This window comes from Osmia bicornis, chromosome 9 (genome assembly GCF_907164935.1).
Source record: "Osmia bicornis bicornis chromosome 9, iOsmBic2.1, whole genome shotgun sequence".
Taxonomy (NCBI): domain Eukaryota; kingdom Metazoa; phylum Arthropoda; class Insecta; order Hymenoptera; family Megachilidae; genus Osmia; species Osmia bicornis.
In genome coordinates this window covers 8,719,416-8,735,729 of record NC_060224.1, presented here as the reverse complement: position 1 = coordinate 8,735,729, position 16,314 = coordinate 8,719,416, and the positions used below count along the sequence as shown (strand labels likewise).

Below are 16,314 nucleotides of genomic sequence, written 5' to 3'. Positions count from 1 at the left end.
TCAGTTAAAGAAAAAAGCAAATTAAAATAGTTAAATAGTTATCAAAATATGTATTCCTTATAATAAATGAAATAAGCAGTTCAAAATATGTAGAATATAATTCTTTTCTTACACACATAAAAATACATAAAACAATAGAAACAAATTCTTGGTACATTATTTTAAATATACATAATTTTTCTATAATTCATCCTTGCAATGAAATATAATAATGTTTAGTGTGATTCCAATATTTAATAAAAACATTAGCATATGTAAGTATTTAAAAATAAATGCCATCTATAAATATCTTTAATAGTAAAATATTAACATTTAACTACTACCTACTAATTAATAATATTTTAATAGTAAAGTAGTAGTATATTTATTGTGATTCCCCTGCGGGGTACATAAAGGCGCTTTTATAGAATTATCATCTATTATAATACAGGGTGTCCCAGAACTGGGGTAGGACCCGTGGAGGGATGATTGCTGAGGTCATTCTAAACAACTTTAGGAAGTTCGCCGAACCGCGAGAGTGTTGGGTATGCTCTGCGTTCAAACCGTGGTCGTGATCAAGTGCATCAGCACCGCATCGGTATAATAGGATTCGCTGGGCGAAAGTTGTATCGAATAATGAATTAAAAAAATAATTTTTAACAAAAAAAAAAATCCGACTTCAAAATGCACTAAAAAGTATAAAATAATTTCCATTTCATTTATATCTGTATTCCACAGCTATTAATACAATCTACTTAATCGTTAAATAGGATACTAAATATATTTCAAAGTTTTCGGAGGCGGCGCAAAATTAAAAGCTTTTCCTCCACTAGGAAGATCCTAACTCCGGCGTCGGCAACCTATGATAAATCACCCATTTGATAATTGCAAGTAAACAATATTCAACGGGAATCAACAAACCGATTGCGAATTAACTATACTGCAGTTCACGAGTGACCGCACTAACTAGCGCAGCTCATCAGTAGTTCTAGGGAAATTTTGAATAGTGCGTGTGATTCCCCTTTACAGCTTGCTTCTTACATTGCGTTCACATCATGTTTTTCCGGAAAATAATAGAATTTTCATTGCATCGTGAAACTTTACAATATCATCACCGGTTTTCAGTTATCGTACGTCATATATTTCTGCCCACCATTTATATGATCGCAAAGTATAATAAGAAGCAAACTGGAGAAGGGAATAACACACGTTATTAAAAATCTCTCTAGACCTGGTGAACGGCGCGAGTTAAGTATGGTCTCTCGTGAACTGCACTATACTGCATGTACATCAGAAGTGCTGCCAATTTCTGATACAATCGTTACAATTACAAATGTTTTCAGCCGGACCGATAATTTTTCTCTTACAACCTATTAATTACCAAGTTTGCCATACCACAATCAAATCGTTATTAGCAGCACCGTTTGTTCGGGTATTTTTAATTTTGCGCCGCCCCCGAAAACTTTGAAATATATTTAGTATCCTATTTAACGATTAAGTAGATTGTATTAATAGCTGTGGAATACAGATATAAATGAAATAGAAATTATTTTATACTTTTTAGTGCATTTTGAAGTCGGATTTTTTTTTTTGTTAAAAATTATTTTTTTAGAATCACCTTGTCAATCATCCCTCTTCGATTGTTGACGTAGTCGTTGGACACCCTGTATAATCAAAAATATTTTGGTTTTTTATCCTAAGTTAAAAACTGCAGGAGCTGCTGGTCCGGCCGTTTAGCCCTGCAAAAAAAGGGTAATTATGCACAAAAAGACCCCCACCCGTGATGACTTTGACCTTGACATATATTGTCAAGGTCATGACCCTGAGTAACCTTGACCTTGAGAAACGTGGCGGTCGCGATCCGTTCAAAAGTTACGAAGCATTAAAGTTTTCGCTTTTTTTCGGTGTTTATCGGTGTAGAATAGAAATCCATACTTCCATACTAATATTATAAATGCGAAAGTAATTCTGTCTGTCTGTCTGTTTGTCTGTTTGTTACCTTTTCACGCCTAAACCGCTGAACAGATTTCGATAAAACTTGGCAAGGAGATAGATTGCATCCTTAGGAAGGACATAGGCTACCTTTTATTTTCCAAAAAATAAAAAAAACAGATTTCCGTGAGCTTCAAATATGTTATAGATCAGGCTTCGGAATTAACTGCTCTTCTCGGCCGATTTTCAGATGTCACGCCTCCTTTCCCGCGCCGCGCGACTTGGCCCCTGCGGCGACCGTAGTGCTTGGGTAACCTCAAGCGCGTATCATATGAATCGCGCATGGCGCATTAAAGCCGGGTATCCACCGGTATCAAACGCCCGTATCGTATCACCGTTCCGAACCTTTTTGAATGGGCAGGAGTTGCCTCGTTGCATGCAACGGCGTGCTGCAGCTTGGACAACATTTCTCCGTTTCTTGATAGAAACGGTTAGGCAATAGGACTGGGCCACTACAGGCGAGAAGTTTCGTTTTGCTGCGTGCCGTTCCAAAGGAACGGAGGCAACGGACCCATCCGAAAAATCCGAATGTTAATTTTCCAGAGATTTTTCCGTTGCCGAGTATCGAAAGTTCTATTGGGCTGTGATACGGAAGTGAAGGAACGGGCCGATCCGAAAATTGTCGGTTTCTTGCCATTCAAAGCATAGGTTCGGAAACCACTTGAAACGTAAAAAGAACATACCCAGGCGAAGGCCCGAAATGCTATGTCAAGTGGAAACATGACACTTGAGGCACGAGATAATATGATTTGGAATCGGATATATCAGTGAGATAATACTAATGCAACGACTGAACTTTGTTATTTTTCATTTTTTTCTTATAAAACTGTTACCAAGATATTTGTGACGTTTTTCTGATTAAAATGATACCAAACACGATATGGTTTGGATAATTACACTAAAGAAACAGCATGCAGCAAATCGAAACTTCTCGCCTATAGGAGTTTATTTCAAGAAACGAAGAACTATTGTCCGAGCCGTATCACGCCGTGGCATGCAACGAGACAACGCCTGACTATCCAAAAGGGTTCGGAACGGTGATACGATACGGGCGTTTGATACCGGTGGATACCCGGCTTTAGGGCGACAACCGTAATAATAGATTTCCACATCACCCATGAGGTACTATTATCGATGCGTTGTTTTTTGTCACGCGCGATTCTAATGATACGCGCCTTAATGTATAAAAGTGAAAATGTCTGATCGTTTCTTCCTCATCCACGTTTAAACGGCTAATTCGATTTTAATGAAATTTGCACTGTTGGACAGCTTATTCTTTCGAGATGCACATAGGCTATGTCATATTGCAATTCGTTATGTTTTTGACTAACAAAGAAGCATTAAAGAATTGGTTTGGTAATACTCGGCATTGCAACCTAGACCCAATCAGTATACTACACTCATAATATACATTTATCAGTTTTTTGTTTTCTTTGGCATTCGTTTTCTTATTCATGTCGTATTAGATGACAAAGAAATATTTGTCATAAAAAAAAATGCGCCTTGCATTTAATACTATTTCTGTTTGCATTAAAGTGTGTTTTAGCTGATTTTTTGAAGTGAAAACTTCTTTAGGCGCGTTGAGCGATTTTCGGTAGGGGAAAATCTTATGGGTTCGCGTCACCGACATGCTCGAAATGACGATCAACTGCTCTGGTACCAGACTGGCACACGCGCTATAAGGGTAACGTGTCGTGCAACATTAGTGCTGTGTATATCTATTGTGCTATGCCAACGGGGTGCCAAGCCGTTCGTTCGCGACCTACGTCAGGCCCGGTTTTCGTACCCGACACTGCAGTCCCTGGGACTGCGCGCTATACGCGTTCGGATTGGTCGGTGTTTTTTATTATTAACTCGAAAACCAAGCCTGAACCAACATTTTGGTAAAAGGAAAAAGTTGTTTAGAATCACCTTAGCAATCATCCCTCTTCGGCTGTTGAGGTAGTCGCGTGACACCCTGTATATCCTACTAAATATGAAAGGTTTCATCGCGAACGATACATTCCTTGCAGAGTAACATGAAGGAATAGATTTTTTGCTATAACAGTAGTTATTAACAAATTCCATAAATTTTTGCAAGTGGGACCATTGCGAATATACCTCCTACTAAATGTGAAGGGTTTCATCGCAATCGGTACATTCTCTGCAGCATAAACGCCGGAAGATATAAATGAAGTATGTATTACGTTTTTTGCGATAAAAGTCGTTAGGAATGAAAAAATGCAAAATATTTTTTTTACGGGACCAATGGGGAGACATACTCTACCAGATGCAAAAGGTTTCGTGCCGATTGGTCCATCCGTCTCGGTGTAATCGGTGAACATACATAAAAAAAAAATATATATATATATATACACATCGAATTGAGTATCCTCCTCCTTTTCGAAGTCGGATAAAAATGACGGCCGCTTGTCGTCTACTACTTTTATAAACAACAACACTATGCCCGGCAAGCATTATGTGCATGTTAGAATTTACCAAAAGGCACCCGCTCTTTTTATCTCACTAACCATCGATGGACACCTGGATTGCCCTTTTTCACAATTGTTTCTTCGACCAGTGTTGGTACTATGGCCAAGCGGCGGTTATATGTATAGGAAAAGGTTGCTTAAAACGCGAAAACGCGAAACAAGGCGAAAACTTTAATGCTTCGTATCTTTTGAACGGATCGCGACCACCACATTTCTCAAGGCCAACGTTACTCAGGGTCATGACCTTGACAACATATGTCAAGATCAAGGTCATTGGGGGTGGGGGTCCTTTTATGCATAATTACCAAAAAAAGGCGTCGTCGAAGAAATGCTACAGAGCCCATATTTTGACTTGAATCACTACACAAAAATTAATTTCTAAAGTTTATTAGTTGTAAAATAAAGGCATGCTTACAGAATTTATATTTATTCCATTATTTAAAAAAAAATTCCCAAAATATGCCTATTCCTTTTATGCATAATTACCAAAAAAAGGCGTCGTCGAAGAAATGCTACAGAGCCCATATTTTGACTTGAATCACTACACAAAAATTAATTTCTAAAGTTTATTAGTTGTAAAATAAAGGCATGCTTACAGAATTTATATTTATTCCATTATTTAAAAAAAAATTCCCAAAATATGCCTATTTTTTCTTGCTCTAGAGTGGCCTAACCCCTTAAACTCCTTGTTCGCCTCTACTCATAGCTTCTTTCCCTCCACTCATAGCCATTCAGTCCCCTCCATCCATAGTCTGCAGTCATTAAATATAACCCATCTTCCCCGCTCTCTTTCAAATCTTTCTTTCTCTTGTATTAGCCACCTCCTCTGTCCTTAACTTCCTTTCCTCTTCTGTCAGATCCTTATCTATCCATACGTTCCATTCATATCTAATTCTTTCCCTTCTTGTCAGCAAGTCTTCCTTATCTTTTTCTTCCTCCATTACCACTAACATTAATTTTCTTCCACCCTCACCGTCCCTCTCTTCCTGCTTAATTCTCTCTCCAATTAATATTTTAATAGTATTTTTCTATTATTATAAAAGTACTTTATTACAATAACAATATTCTACTATTATTGAAACTAAATTTTAGTTTAAAATTATCAAATTATCTAAATGTTATTTTTCACCTAATAAAATATTATTTTTATAATAATAAGGTAGTATTTTAGTAGATAGATGATATTCAAATAAGTTTGGTCATAATAAATAGTAAAACTTAATTTTAATAATAGTGAAATCATTAAAATGGAAGGGGAGGTCTAAGAGAGCTACAGTCTCAGGCCTTACTTTTCAAGGGGCCTCCTTTTAAACTTACCTTTCACTGTACCAAAAAATATTGAATAAAATTTACTTTTACTATTGATTTTTCCCTTTATGATTAAATGTTATTTTATTGAGAATAAATTTCAATTTTTTAATCAAGTTTATCAATTAAGAGGGCCGTTGACGATGTAATAGTCCCCGCCCCCAGAAATCTTAATTCCGTACTGCATGTTATATTAGGTACCTATTAACTTTTAATTGACAGTTTCAGGTTCAACATATAATATTATTGATTTACTAAAAGGACACACTATTGACGATGAAATATTGCAAGTTGATATTGATTGGAAATGTGATTCTAATGAAGATTGTCCAGTACCTTCCACCCATTGTACAAATGGCACATGTCAGTGCTCTACCGGTTATGTTTACAATGGACCTTTGACATCATGTCTTCGAGGTAAATTACTAAAAATATTCTGCGATTAACCCTTGCATGACCAATGGAGCGTTATTTTAAACTAGTAAAGGTAAGGGTGGCAATGTAGGCCCCCGATTGTATTTAAATGTAGGTAAACTAATAAAATTATTAATATTTTTATGAAGAGGTAATCAGTATTTTTATGAATTTAGATTTCTATTTAATTTACTTATTAAATTTTCATTGTTTTCATATAACTAATATTTTATTCTAATTATAGCCTCCCTAAAGCAGGAACGTTCAACAAGTATAATAGTAACATGGCCGTGGGCCATGTTTGCATCGGGCGAGAGTCGCGTGGAAGTTGGTAGGCTATTTCAATATTATACAGGGTGATCCTCTTGCCAGTGGACTCAAAGGGAATGCCGCCACATCATTATGAATGGACCCAAGCCCTTTTCTCGACGGGGGTGCATACTGTAGCTGTGTCCGTGAAAAGGTGTCGATGACAGAAAAAGGACTTGGGCCACTTCATGCTATTGTGGCGGCACTTCCTTTGAGCCCACTAGCGAGAAGATCACCCTGTACATACAGCTCCGATCACTTTTGAACAGCTGACAGCTGTGCAGGTTGTGGGTCAGTGTCCGGACGAAAAGAGTCACGAAAAGACAAAGATGCACATCTGTCTAGTACTTTAAAACTATAAATCAGTCATTGTCCTCAAGACTAGGTAGATGTGCATCCTTGTCTTTTCACGTCTCTCTTCATCCGAATCCTGACCCCAGACACTAGAGAATGGGCTCTCTGCTCAGCTATCAGCTGTTCGAAAGCGAAACACACGCATCGGAAATTCCATTTTTAGGCTTCTGATACGTAGGAGCAGATACAGAGCGAAGCGGAGTAGTATCGGCGTGAAGCCTTATATCCCCGGTTTGCCTGTCCGTCCGTCCATGACGACTTTTGACTCAGCAACCACGAGGGCTAGAGACTTGATAAGGGTGTCGTTGGAAAGATCTAACCGAGTGTAGTTTATAGCCGAAGAGTTTGTGTCTCTAGGTGGTCGGGGTCATAAGATATGGGGGGTGTCCTACTTTCACAATGGTTCATTTTATTCATTCACGTATCAGAAGCCGTTGCGAAGCATTGTGATTGGTTTACTAATCACTATCGCTACCTTGTTTAATTCAAAAATGAAGCTTGTGGTTGTTCATGACAGCAGCGGTTTGAACGTAATCAGTAGCCAATACTCTTGCGATTCAGCCCACACTCTACGCAGGCTCTAATTGGACAGTGTTTTTTATTGATAACTCTAAAATTAAGCCTGAACCACCATTTTAGCAAAGGAAAAAGTTGTTCAGAATCACCTCAGTAATCATCTCTCTAAAACTCACTCTCTCTAGGAAACCCTGAATACTAATACAGCTTATTCACACCATACGGCGACTATGAATATTAGTACACTGTATATGTGTAGATAGCATACTTATGTATAGATGTATATGACATCCTTACCGACGGCAACCATAACCATTCTTCCTTCACTACTCTTTATGGCGTCACACAATCCTCAAACGGCCATGTTTCCTGTACGGTAGATTCTGCTTATAGCAATTATCGTTCAGGTAATCGTAGGCAGAGCTGTAGGAGTGGATTAGAAATGTATCATTTTCATAGACTATGATGGTGTAAAATCCATATAGACATCAAACTGGTCACGTGGAAATATAATGAGAGCTTATTGTAAGTACTCCTGGTAACCTTGGCCAGCACTCAAGTGCCCATGCATACAATTTCTTGAACGTTCCTGTCATAGAGTTTGATCTTAAAATGGCGTTCAAAAATATCAAAGACTTTGTTTCATAAAAAGTGCTCAGCCAACCCTCCCACTGCTTCTGCAGGTTAAAATAAACTGGCGATTTTTTTTTAATTCAATAAATAGCATTCTATCTTTAATAGTTCCTTTCCTTCACATTCTTAAAAATTCGTTAGCTATGTCAAAATAAAGCACAGAACACAAAGCAGAGCTCTACTAAGTTATAAATCTCGATGTACAATTCGTAGAGCCGATGTAGAGACAAAAATTTCTCTACTGATGAGAGGTGTTTATACGGTAGAGAAATCTCCACCGTGCAGCTCTACAAGGTGTGTATGTTGAGTTTCATCGAACTTGTCGCGGTGTATGACACTAACACATTAATGCCGCAGAGCCGATTAGCGAGGGGCACGCGAAGGAGGGACTGCAACCAATCGACTGCGGTCGTGAATATGTGTTAGAGTCACACGCCGCGACAAGTTCGATGAAACTCGGTGTACACGTCTCTACATGTCTCTACAGAGATTTTTCTCTACACTCTACCATTTTTTCTCTCTCGTGTACACATAGTTTAATATGTAGCTGATTTTCGGCTCCCTTGAAATATCCTACGGTCCCGAGGCAACCACACAACCTCCGCTTTAGAATTTATTATTAAACTATTTATTTTTACAACATTAACAGTTGCTACTGCGTATGGCGACTACTGCGAGGAATCGACACAATGTTCTAAATATTTATTCCGTGGCGGAACTTGCATTAATTCGACTTGCGTATGTGCTGAAGGATACTACTACATGTATGGGAGATGTAATAAATATTCAGGTACATTTTGTATATGTATAGCAACAGAATATAAATGATGCGGTACGTCATTCATAAAGTGTATTCTTGTAGAATTATTTGGAAATTGTCTCAAGGACGTTGATTGCCATATAATTGGTGACTTCGAGGCAGTATCTTGTGTCGATGGAATTTGCAAATGTAGTCCTGGATATTATCAACGTGAATACAGAAGTTGCCGTCCAGAAACGAAAGGTAGAGTATTAATTTTGTTTTCTCATTACAGTAAAAGCTGGGTATATGCAACAAACATTGGAACCTAGACGTTGCATATATCCAGCTTATCTTTCGTTGCATATATCCAGCTTTTACTGTACTAGACTCCGAACGTATATTCATTTATGTCAGGCTTGTCTAACCTGCGGCCCGCGGGCCACTCGTGGCTCCTTCCCCTACCACGCAGCTCGCGTTCGGCTCCCCCCACTCTTCCAGTTGGTTTCCCGACTCTTTCAATATTTGGCACGTATTCCTAGTCCTACAAAAATAAAAATAGCTACTAGAAACTGCTGCCCCACTACTAACACTAGTAGTTGGTGGGGGACGTCTAAAGCGGTAAGAGTGGGAGCAGTGGATCTTTCGCGTTTACAGTGTGATTCTCCCACTACGCAAGACAAAAGCCGTGCCGCACAATCGAACCCTGCTGTTTTTGCGGGTAAAGAGACCCAGGGGCCATATCGCCGGACCCAAGACTGCTCTGTGTGTGTTTATGGCTGAGACGAAGACAAGAAACGGAACAGCAGGGGTTCCATTGTGCGGCACGGCTTTTGTCTTACGTAGCGAGAGAATCACCCTGTACATAGCAGTTAGACAGGCCTGATTTATGATATACGTGAGAATGTTAAACGTATGGTAAGTGAAGTAAAATAGAATAAAGTGCATAGTAGATGCAAGATGTGCAAAGTTGCACAATAAAATAATTCTTTTCAGCACTTTCTGAGATGGAAATTTACGGTTAAAGTTTATATCAGCATACATGTTTGTAGTATGTTTGTTTCTACACATATACGTACTGTGCACCGATGACAAGATATCCCATGAGAAGGCCGCAAATCTGATTGGTCAGAATGGGAGGGAGACACCTCATTTCACATGCATTTTCGGTTCTTACGAGCTATTGGCTAAAACGATCACGCACACTAATTCAGACCATATGACGAAGAAAGTTGATGAGACGTATCGAAACTGAGTGAGATAGTGCGAGGCGAGCATTAGCGTAGACATACAGTGGATCCGAAAGGTAGTGGCATATGCTTTAAAACAGAAAAATTTTTTCGAAATCAAACTAAACCACTTGAGGTATTTTTTTTAAGTACGAAATGATATATTAAATATATTAAATGAAGTACGAAATGATTAACGGTAGGTCAAAAAACTCGACCCTCGTAAACACAGAAATCCTACGCCAATGTAACGTGCGTCGTCAAAAACCCAAACGTTGGCGTTACGAAAGCATCAAACGGTGGGGAACTGGCGGAGCGAACGAGGGTCCCCCCTTGCCCCTGTGCCGTCCCGCGGGACATCTTGTCATCAGTGGACACTACTATGTAGGTTTTACTGCGCACCTGTTCATTTTGAAGTGTTTTAAAATAATTATATAAAGCTTAAAAATATTAATTTTCAACGAGGCAGGCATTGAGATTTATAAAATTGTATGTTGTTAATACAAAGTTAACTAATACTATTCAACACTCATGTGGATTTGTAGAAAGGACTTGAAGTCAATATTATTTCAATATTCGTATCATATCAGTAACGCTATACCAAAACTGAAGCAAGCAAATGACACCATGCAGTATTATTAGCAATTTTATAATTTTTACTTTTGTAATCATATTTATGATAAAAAAAGTTAAATTCCAATTTGCACCAGTTTACGATTTACGAGTCAACAGAAATAACGGCACAATTTCGAATCGGTTTTGGGGGCCTTATGCGAGGAAAATGAGAAACTCCACTGTCTCCTGTCTGGAGAGACAAGGATAGCACGAGTGAAATAACTGTGTTGATTAGGGTTGACGTGCAAAATCACTAACAATGATTTATCACAGTGATCGAAAAATCACAATTCTAGCCGTGATTTAACTTCATTTACGACCGTGATCGTGATATTTTTTATTTTAATTAATTGCTCACTGTGATCGTAATTTTTTATCTTGATTGAATTGAAATATAGTTTACGTGACAATAGCTGCTTATAATATAAATAAAAAATTTATATTTCACTTTTCTTTTCTGTAACCTTAGACCATATACTACATGGTCTAAGATTGTAACGCATGAAAAGAACAGTTCTCCATCAATCAGAAGCGATCACGAAGGATCACAAATCAGTGTGAAAAATTGCCATGATTGAGAACGAACGTGATCGTATCACAAGTGATTTATAAGTAACAGTTCACGCCATCTCTAGTGTTAATATAAAAAAATTTTAAAGCGATCTTTTTGTTCAAAGATTTTGAGATGAAGAAAATATTTTCTCATGATTCTTTTTCAAAAATATTCTTTGCCCAATTATACAGCATCGTACAGAACTCAATTTCACAATTTGGCTTTTAAATCCTTATAAAAAATATGTTTCTGTAGAAAAACATTTTTTTACCATTTTTCCAAGTGCCCTGTATGTCGATGGGTATACATATTTCTCCTGAACATGAATTACACAATTACGGGTTCCTCGGAAAACGTGTAAAACGTGAATTACTCCTGTTGAATGCCGTCTAACCCATATTTGGGTAATACTTGAATTGCCAAAGGAAGTCATTATTTATATTGTTAGGAATTTGGTTACTTATCTATTAGGTGATTACAAAAGTTCGTGCCCGATTTTCATGTTGCCCGTGCCCGATGTTGCAAACTTCACCATTGTTTTCCAGCTATATTATTTTTGTTTGGTTATATAGACCCCCTGAATAGGTTATAGTGTCACGTGCAACATTAGTTTCAGACATTGTTCAGATAAGTCTATTTATGCGTAAGAAAGATTTTTCAAAATGGAGAACGAAAAGGTACATTTGCAGCATATAATGCTATTCACATTTCGGAAAGGCGTGACTGTTGGGACTGCCCAAAAAAACATTCAGTCAGAGCGTTTATTTGGAACGTGCTCCTACCCTCCGGACAATTAAGAAGTGTCATCACCTAATAATTAGAAATATTTTTATTAGGTATTTGAAATAACGGATAATGTAAATAACAAAATATTCGAAAAGTAATTAATAAAATTTTTTTAAAATATAAATATTATCTAATGAAATTTTCAATAGCGTTTGCCTGGCAGTCAACGTGTTAAGGATGTTAACGAAATGTTTATGTAGTCATTTTCGTCAAACTTGAAGCTTCAAATTGGTGTACCATAACTACTATTTTATAGTAATTCTACATCATCAAATCTTATTAATATTTTTATGTAATAATCTAATATACATATTACAAACCACTGCATTGATTCATTATTTATTATTACTGGCAACTAATAACAAAAGGTTTTTCTAGTAATTTTCTTCAAATTTAAAACTTCCAATTAATATGCCACACTTTTGTGTCATCAAATCCATTTGACATGCAGAATGTCTCAGATTAGGTGGTCGAAACAAAAATGAATCGAGAAAAAATTTTTTATTTGAGATTTCGTTTTCGAGAAAATTGGATTTCGAGGAAAGTCGGTGACTTTTAGTTATGTACGAGAATCGGTGTTGTAATATGTTTAACATCTAATTGATTTTAGTTGATGAAATTTCATGTCAATGAATTTCCCAGAATACTCTTAAACCCAATTTTCTCGAAAATGGACCTTCAAATGAAAAAGACTGATTATCATTCTTTGATTTATTTTTTCTCTCTAACAGTCTGAAAAATTTGTAGAAATAATAATACAACAAAAGCTCATTCTATACAGTATTTAACACGCTCGGATTCACTTGAGTAGATCTACCATACAAAGAAGTCGTAAAATTGTTCAAAGATTATAAAAGTTGTTTATTTTGCGATTTTTTAAAAATCTACTGAAGCTGAAATTGATAAAGAATCTGTTCTTAGCAATAAACTAAGTCCTTGTAAATTGTATAATTTTGATGTTTATTTCGTATAGGTGTTGGTGAAAAATGTTTCATAAATAACGACTGCAGATTTAACAGTACTGCATTTTGCGATATTGAGAATACATGTGCTTTGCCGGATAAAAGCGTCCACATATCAAAATCCTTAAACGATGACGACGTTACTCAAAATAGTTACTCGTTTCAAAAAGGTATGTATGTTAAAATTTATTTTTATAGATGCATGTATAAGATAGATGTGCATTATTTTGCTATGTTAACATTTAAGGTATAGTATAATTTTTCTAAACATCCATTTGGTAAAATTTCATAATATCTCATAACAGTAAGGTTTTTACCTGACCTCTAGAATAAACTAATAATTTAAAAGGTGATTTTCAATTAATCTAGTGTAGAATCTACACCAGGGGTAGTCAACCTTTTTATACCTACCGCCCACTTTTGAATCTCTGTTAGTAGTCAAATTTTCTAACCGCCCACCGGTTCCACAGTAATGATGATTTATAAATTAGGGAAGTAACTTTACTTGTAGTAAAGGAAGTGAGGAAGTAGTAATGGAAGTAAAATTTCCATTTCAATGTTTTTAAAAAGTCAATTAAATTAAAAAAAAAGGAAAGTGCTTCAGTATCGGACAAAACCCCTACCGCCTACCATGAAAGCTGGAACGCCCACTATTTTATAGTGGGCGGTAGGGACCAGGTTTACTACCACTGGTCTACACTAATGTTTTACCGATTAAAAATGTTCAAAAAGGTAAAACTCGTTAAAATTTTCAGCAATTTTTTTCGAAATTATTGTAACTTTTTTAAAAGTTTATAATTCATGAATTTTTGATGAATGGAGAATTTAAGAGTCTGGCTCTACCTTATATTCTATAATAGCTAACAATTTATAAGTATGATTTCTTTTAATAGCAATTAGCAATTGTACAGAGAATAAGCATTGCGAACGCTTAGACGCATATTGTGACCCTATTACTCAGACCTGTACATGTCGTCGAGCTCATTTCTTTGTTGAAGAAGTTGGTAAATGCATTCCAGGTATGATAAACTAGTCCATCTTTTATACAGTTGGTTTTCCTTTCGTGATTGTACAGTACCGTTCATGATAGGTTTTGTCAGGGAAAATGGCGATTCCCCTGGCTTCCCCAGATTCCCAGCTCATTCTATGTATACTATACATTGTATAGGTAGTTCTGGCGGGAAGTGACAATCTAGGGCAGAGATTCCTATATACATATATGTACTTATGTATGTATAAGTCTATGGCCTCCCACCATTTGTGTATAAAGTTATATTTCTTAATTATATAGTACATTTTTTAAAATTTATTAATTAATCATTATATTATTTTATTTCTAAATCATATTTAATGTTAACGTTGTCAAAAATAAAATTGTTTCGCCTCTAATGCCATTTTTTCTAGAGAATCCTATTTTGCTCGATACTGTACATGAACATTGTATTATTTTATTTGTATAATGTATTTACATACTATAGTGTATAGATTACATCTATTTTCTGATTTACACAGTATTCTTAAATAAATCCAAAAGTGATAAGAGGTAAGTAAAAAATCCTGAAAACTAGTTCTAGTGACTATATTTTGAGTATAGATATTTCGTTAAAAAATCTGCCCATTTATTTGTTATTGCCTTGTAGTGTGATTTGCTTTTAAAATATTTCATTGTTGGAATATTTTAGAAGACAACGGTACAGTTTTATGATATAATATACACTTTATATGATATAGATCATCTTAAACCTTTGTTGTATGATTTCCATTGTAATTTTGAAAAGAAATATGTTAGGTGTAAAACTTTAATGGTCACTGTTACGTATTCGTAATTTTAATATTTCACACCCCACTCGAACTAGCACTGCGTGTTCTTTGAACGGGCGCGGCCGTTACGCGTAATGGCGGCTTCGACCGTTACACGTTTCTTCGAAACCGTCACGAACGTTACTATTCTTCGGTGTATTTTTATCTACTTTATTAGATGTAAATTGCAAAATTACGAAAATTAATAATTTCGCAGCGTATACTAAATTAAGCTATCAAATATAAGTTTCTATCGATAATTTTTATTAGGTATAAAAAAAAATGTGAAATAGCAAGTCACAAATTTTACAAAATGTACGATTATCAAAGTGTTAAAAGAAAAATAAATGACAGCAGGTTTCTCTCTCTATACTTATCCTTCGGTAAGGAAGGCCTACGTTACACAAGAGTATAAAGTAGTATAAAAGGAGTTCCAGGTGTACTATAAATGTTTAAATATGTTTAACGGATTATTAAAAAATAAGTGTGCCGATCTTACACAAAATTTTGGGATACTTTTTAACTTATCTTAACCTTTTTCTGCTGCAAAGCGGTAGAGTACAATAAAATGCAAACAACTTTATATGTATGTAAAATTGTTCAAGTACAAAAAATAAAACATTTAGTTAAATTTATCACAGTACATAAATTCGATTAATTAGTAACAAGAAAAATCTTAATTGGGAAACCAAACGTCATAAGTCAGTTTATCTCGATTTGGATTATCACTTCCATACTCTATATTGCATTTGTGTGCAAATCACTTGATACGATATCATTGGCGTAACTACATAAAATGTTTTCTAAGGTTAGCCAAGTTCCGTTGAAATTTTGCCGAAATAGAAACGAAATGTCTCAGCATGGGTAAAATTAGAAGAATCGCCACATTATATGTATATATGAACATGTAAACTAGCTTTCTCCACATTTTAAAACTTTAAGATTCTAAAATTACTAAATTACAGAATTACAAAATTCAAAAATTTAAGAATTCCAGAAGTCCATATATATATATAAAATTTTGTAATTCTGAAATTCCAGAAGTTGCAATATGTGAAACATCATTTTGAAAATGTGGACTTTGGGAATACTGAAATTTTTGAATTTTGTAATTCTGTAATTTTGTAATTCTGTAATTTAGTAATTTTAGAATCTTAAAGTTTTAAAACGAGGAGAAAGCTAGTTCACAAATTTTAGGACCTGGCCTGCGGCCAGGTTAATCCTGGTTCCCATCTAGTTACATCAATGTGCAACTTATTAAACAACATACAGGGTGTTCATTTGAAAACTTTAAATTCAAATATCTCGAAAACAACACATTTTTGGGAAAAATGTTGAATATAGAAGTTTCATGGTTTTAAATTACTTTTTATTTATTATTTCATTTTTTATTTATTTCAAGGATATTTAACAGTTAACTTTCTTTTTTCAAATGGAAATCTGCATATTTCTTCACAGATTCTTATTTTAGGGAGAAAAGAAAAAAAACTTTTGTGTGGATCATTTCCTTATCAAACTTCATCTTAAAATGATAGCATACTTTATTTTAGTTTCAGTATTCCCAAAGAGGACCATGGAAATTTCCTTAATATTTTCCCTTTAAAATTACGAAACTTTTATATTTAACATTTTTTTCCAAAGTGCGTTGTTTTCT

The 16,314-nt window shown here is 35.6% G+C and overlaps 1 protein-coding gene across 1 annotated transcript in view; it reads left to right on the top strand.

The window, feature by feature from the left end:
• LOC114880683 (prion-like-(Q/N-rich) domain-bearing protein 25) overlaps nt 1-16,314 on the top strand; it is a 28,264-nt gene that overhangs the window by 1,738 nt on the left and 10,212 nt on the right. Inside the window, exons 3-7 of the mRNA XM_029196957.2 lie at nt 5,973-6,167; nt 8,626-8,766; nt 8,839-8,979; nt 12,872-13,030; nt 13,754-13,879. Of these exons, the coding sequence (XP_029052790.2) occupies nt 5,973-6,167; nt 8,626-8,766; nt 8,839-8,979; nt 12,872-13,030; nt 13,754-13,879 (762 nt within the window). The remainder of the gene's footprint in view (nt 1-5,972; nt 6,168-8,625; nt 8,767-8,838; nt 8,980-12,871; nt 13,031-13,753; nt 13,880-16,314) is intronic.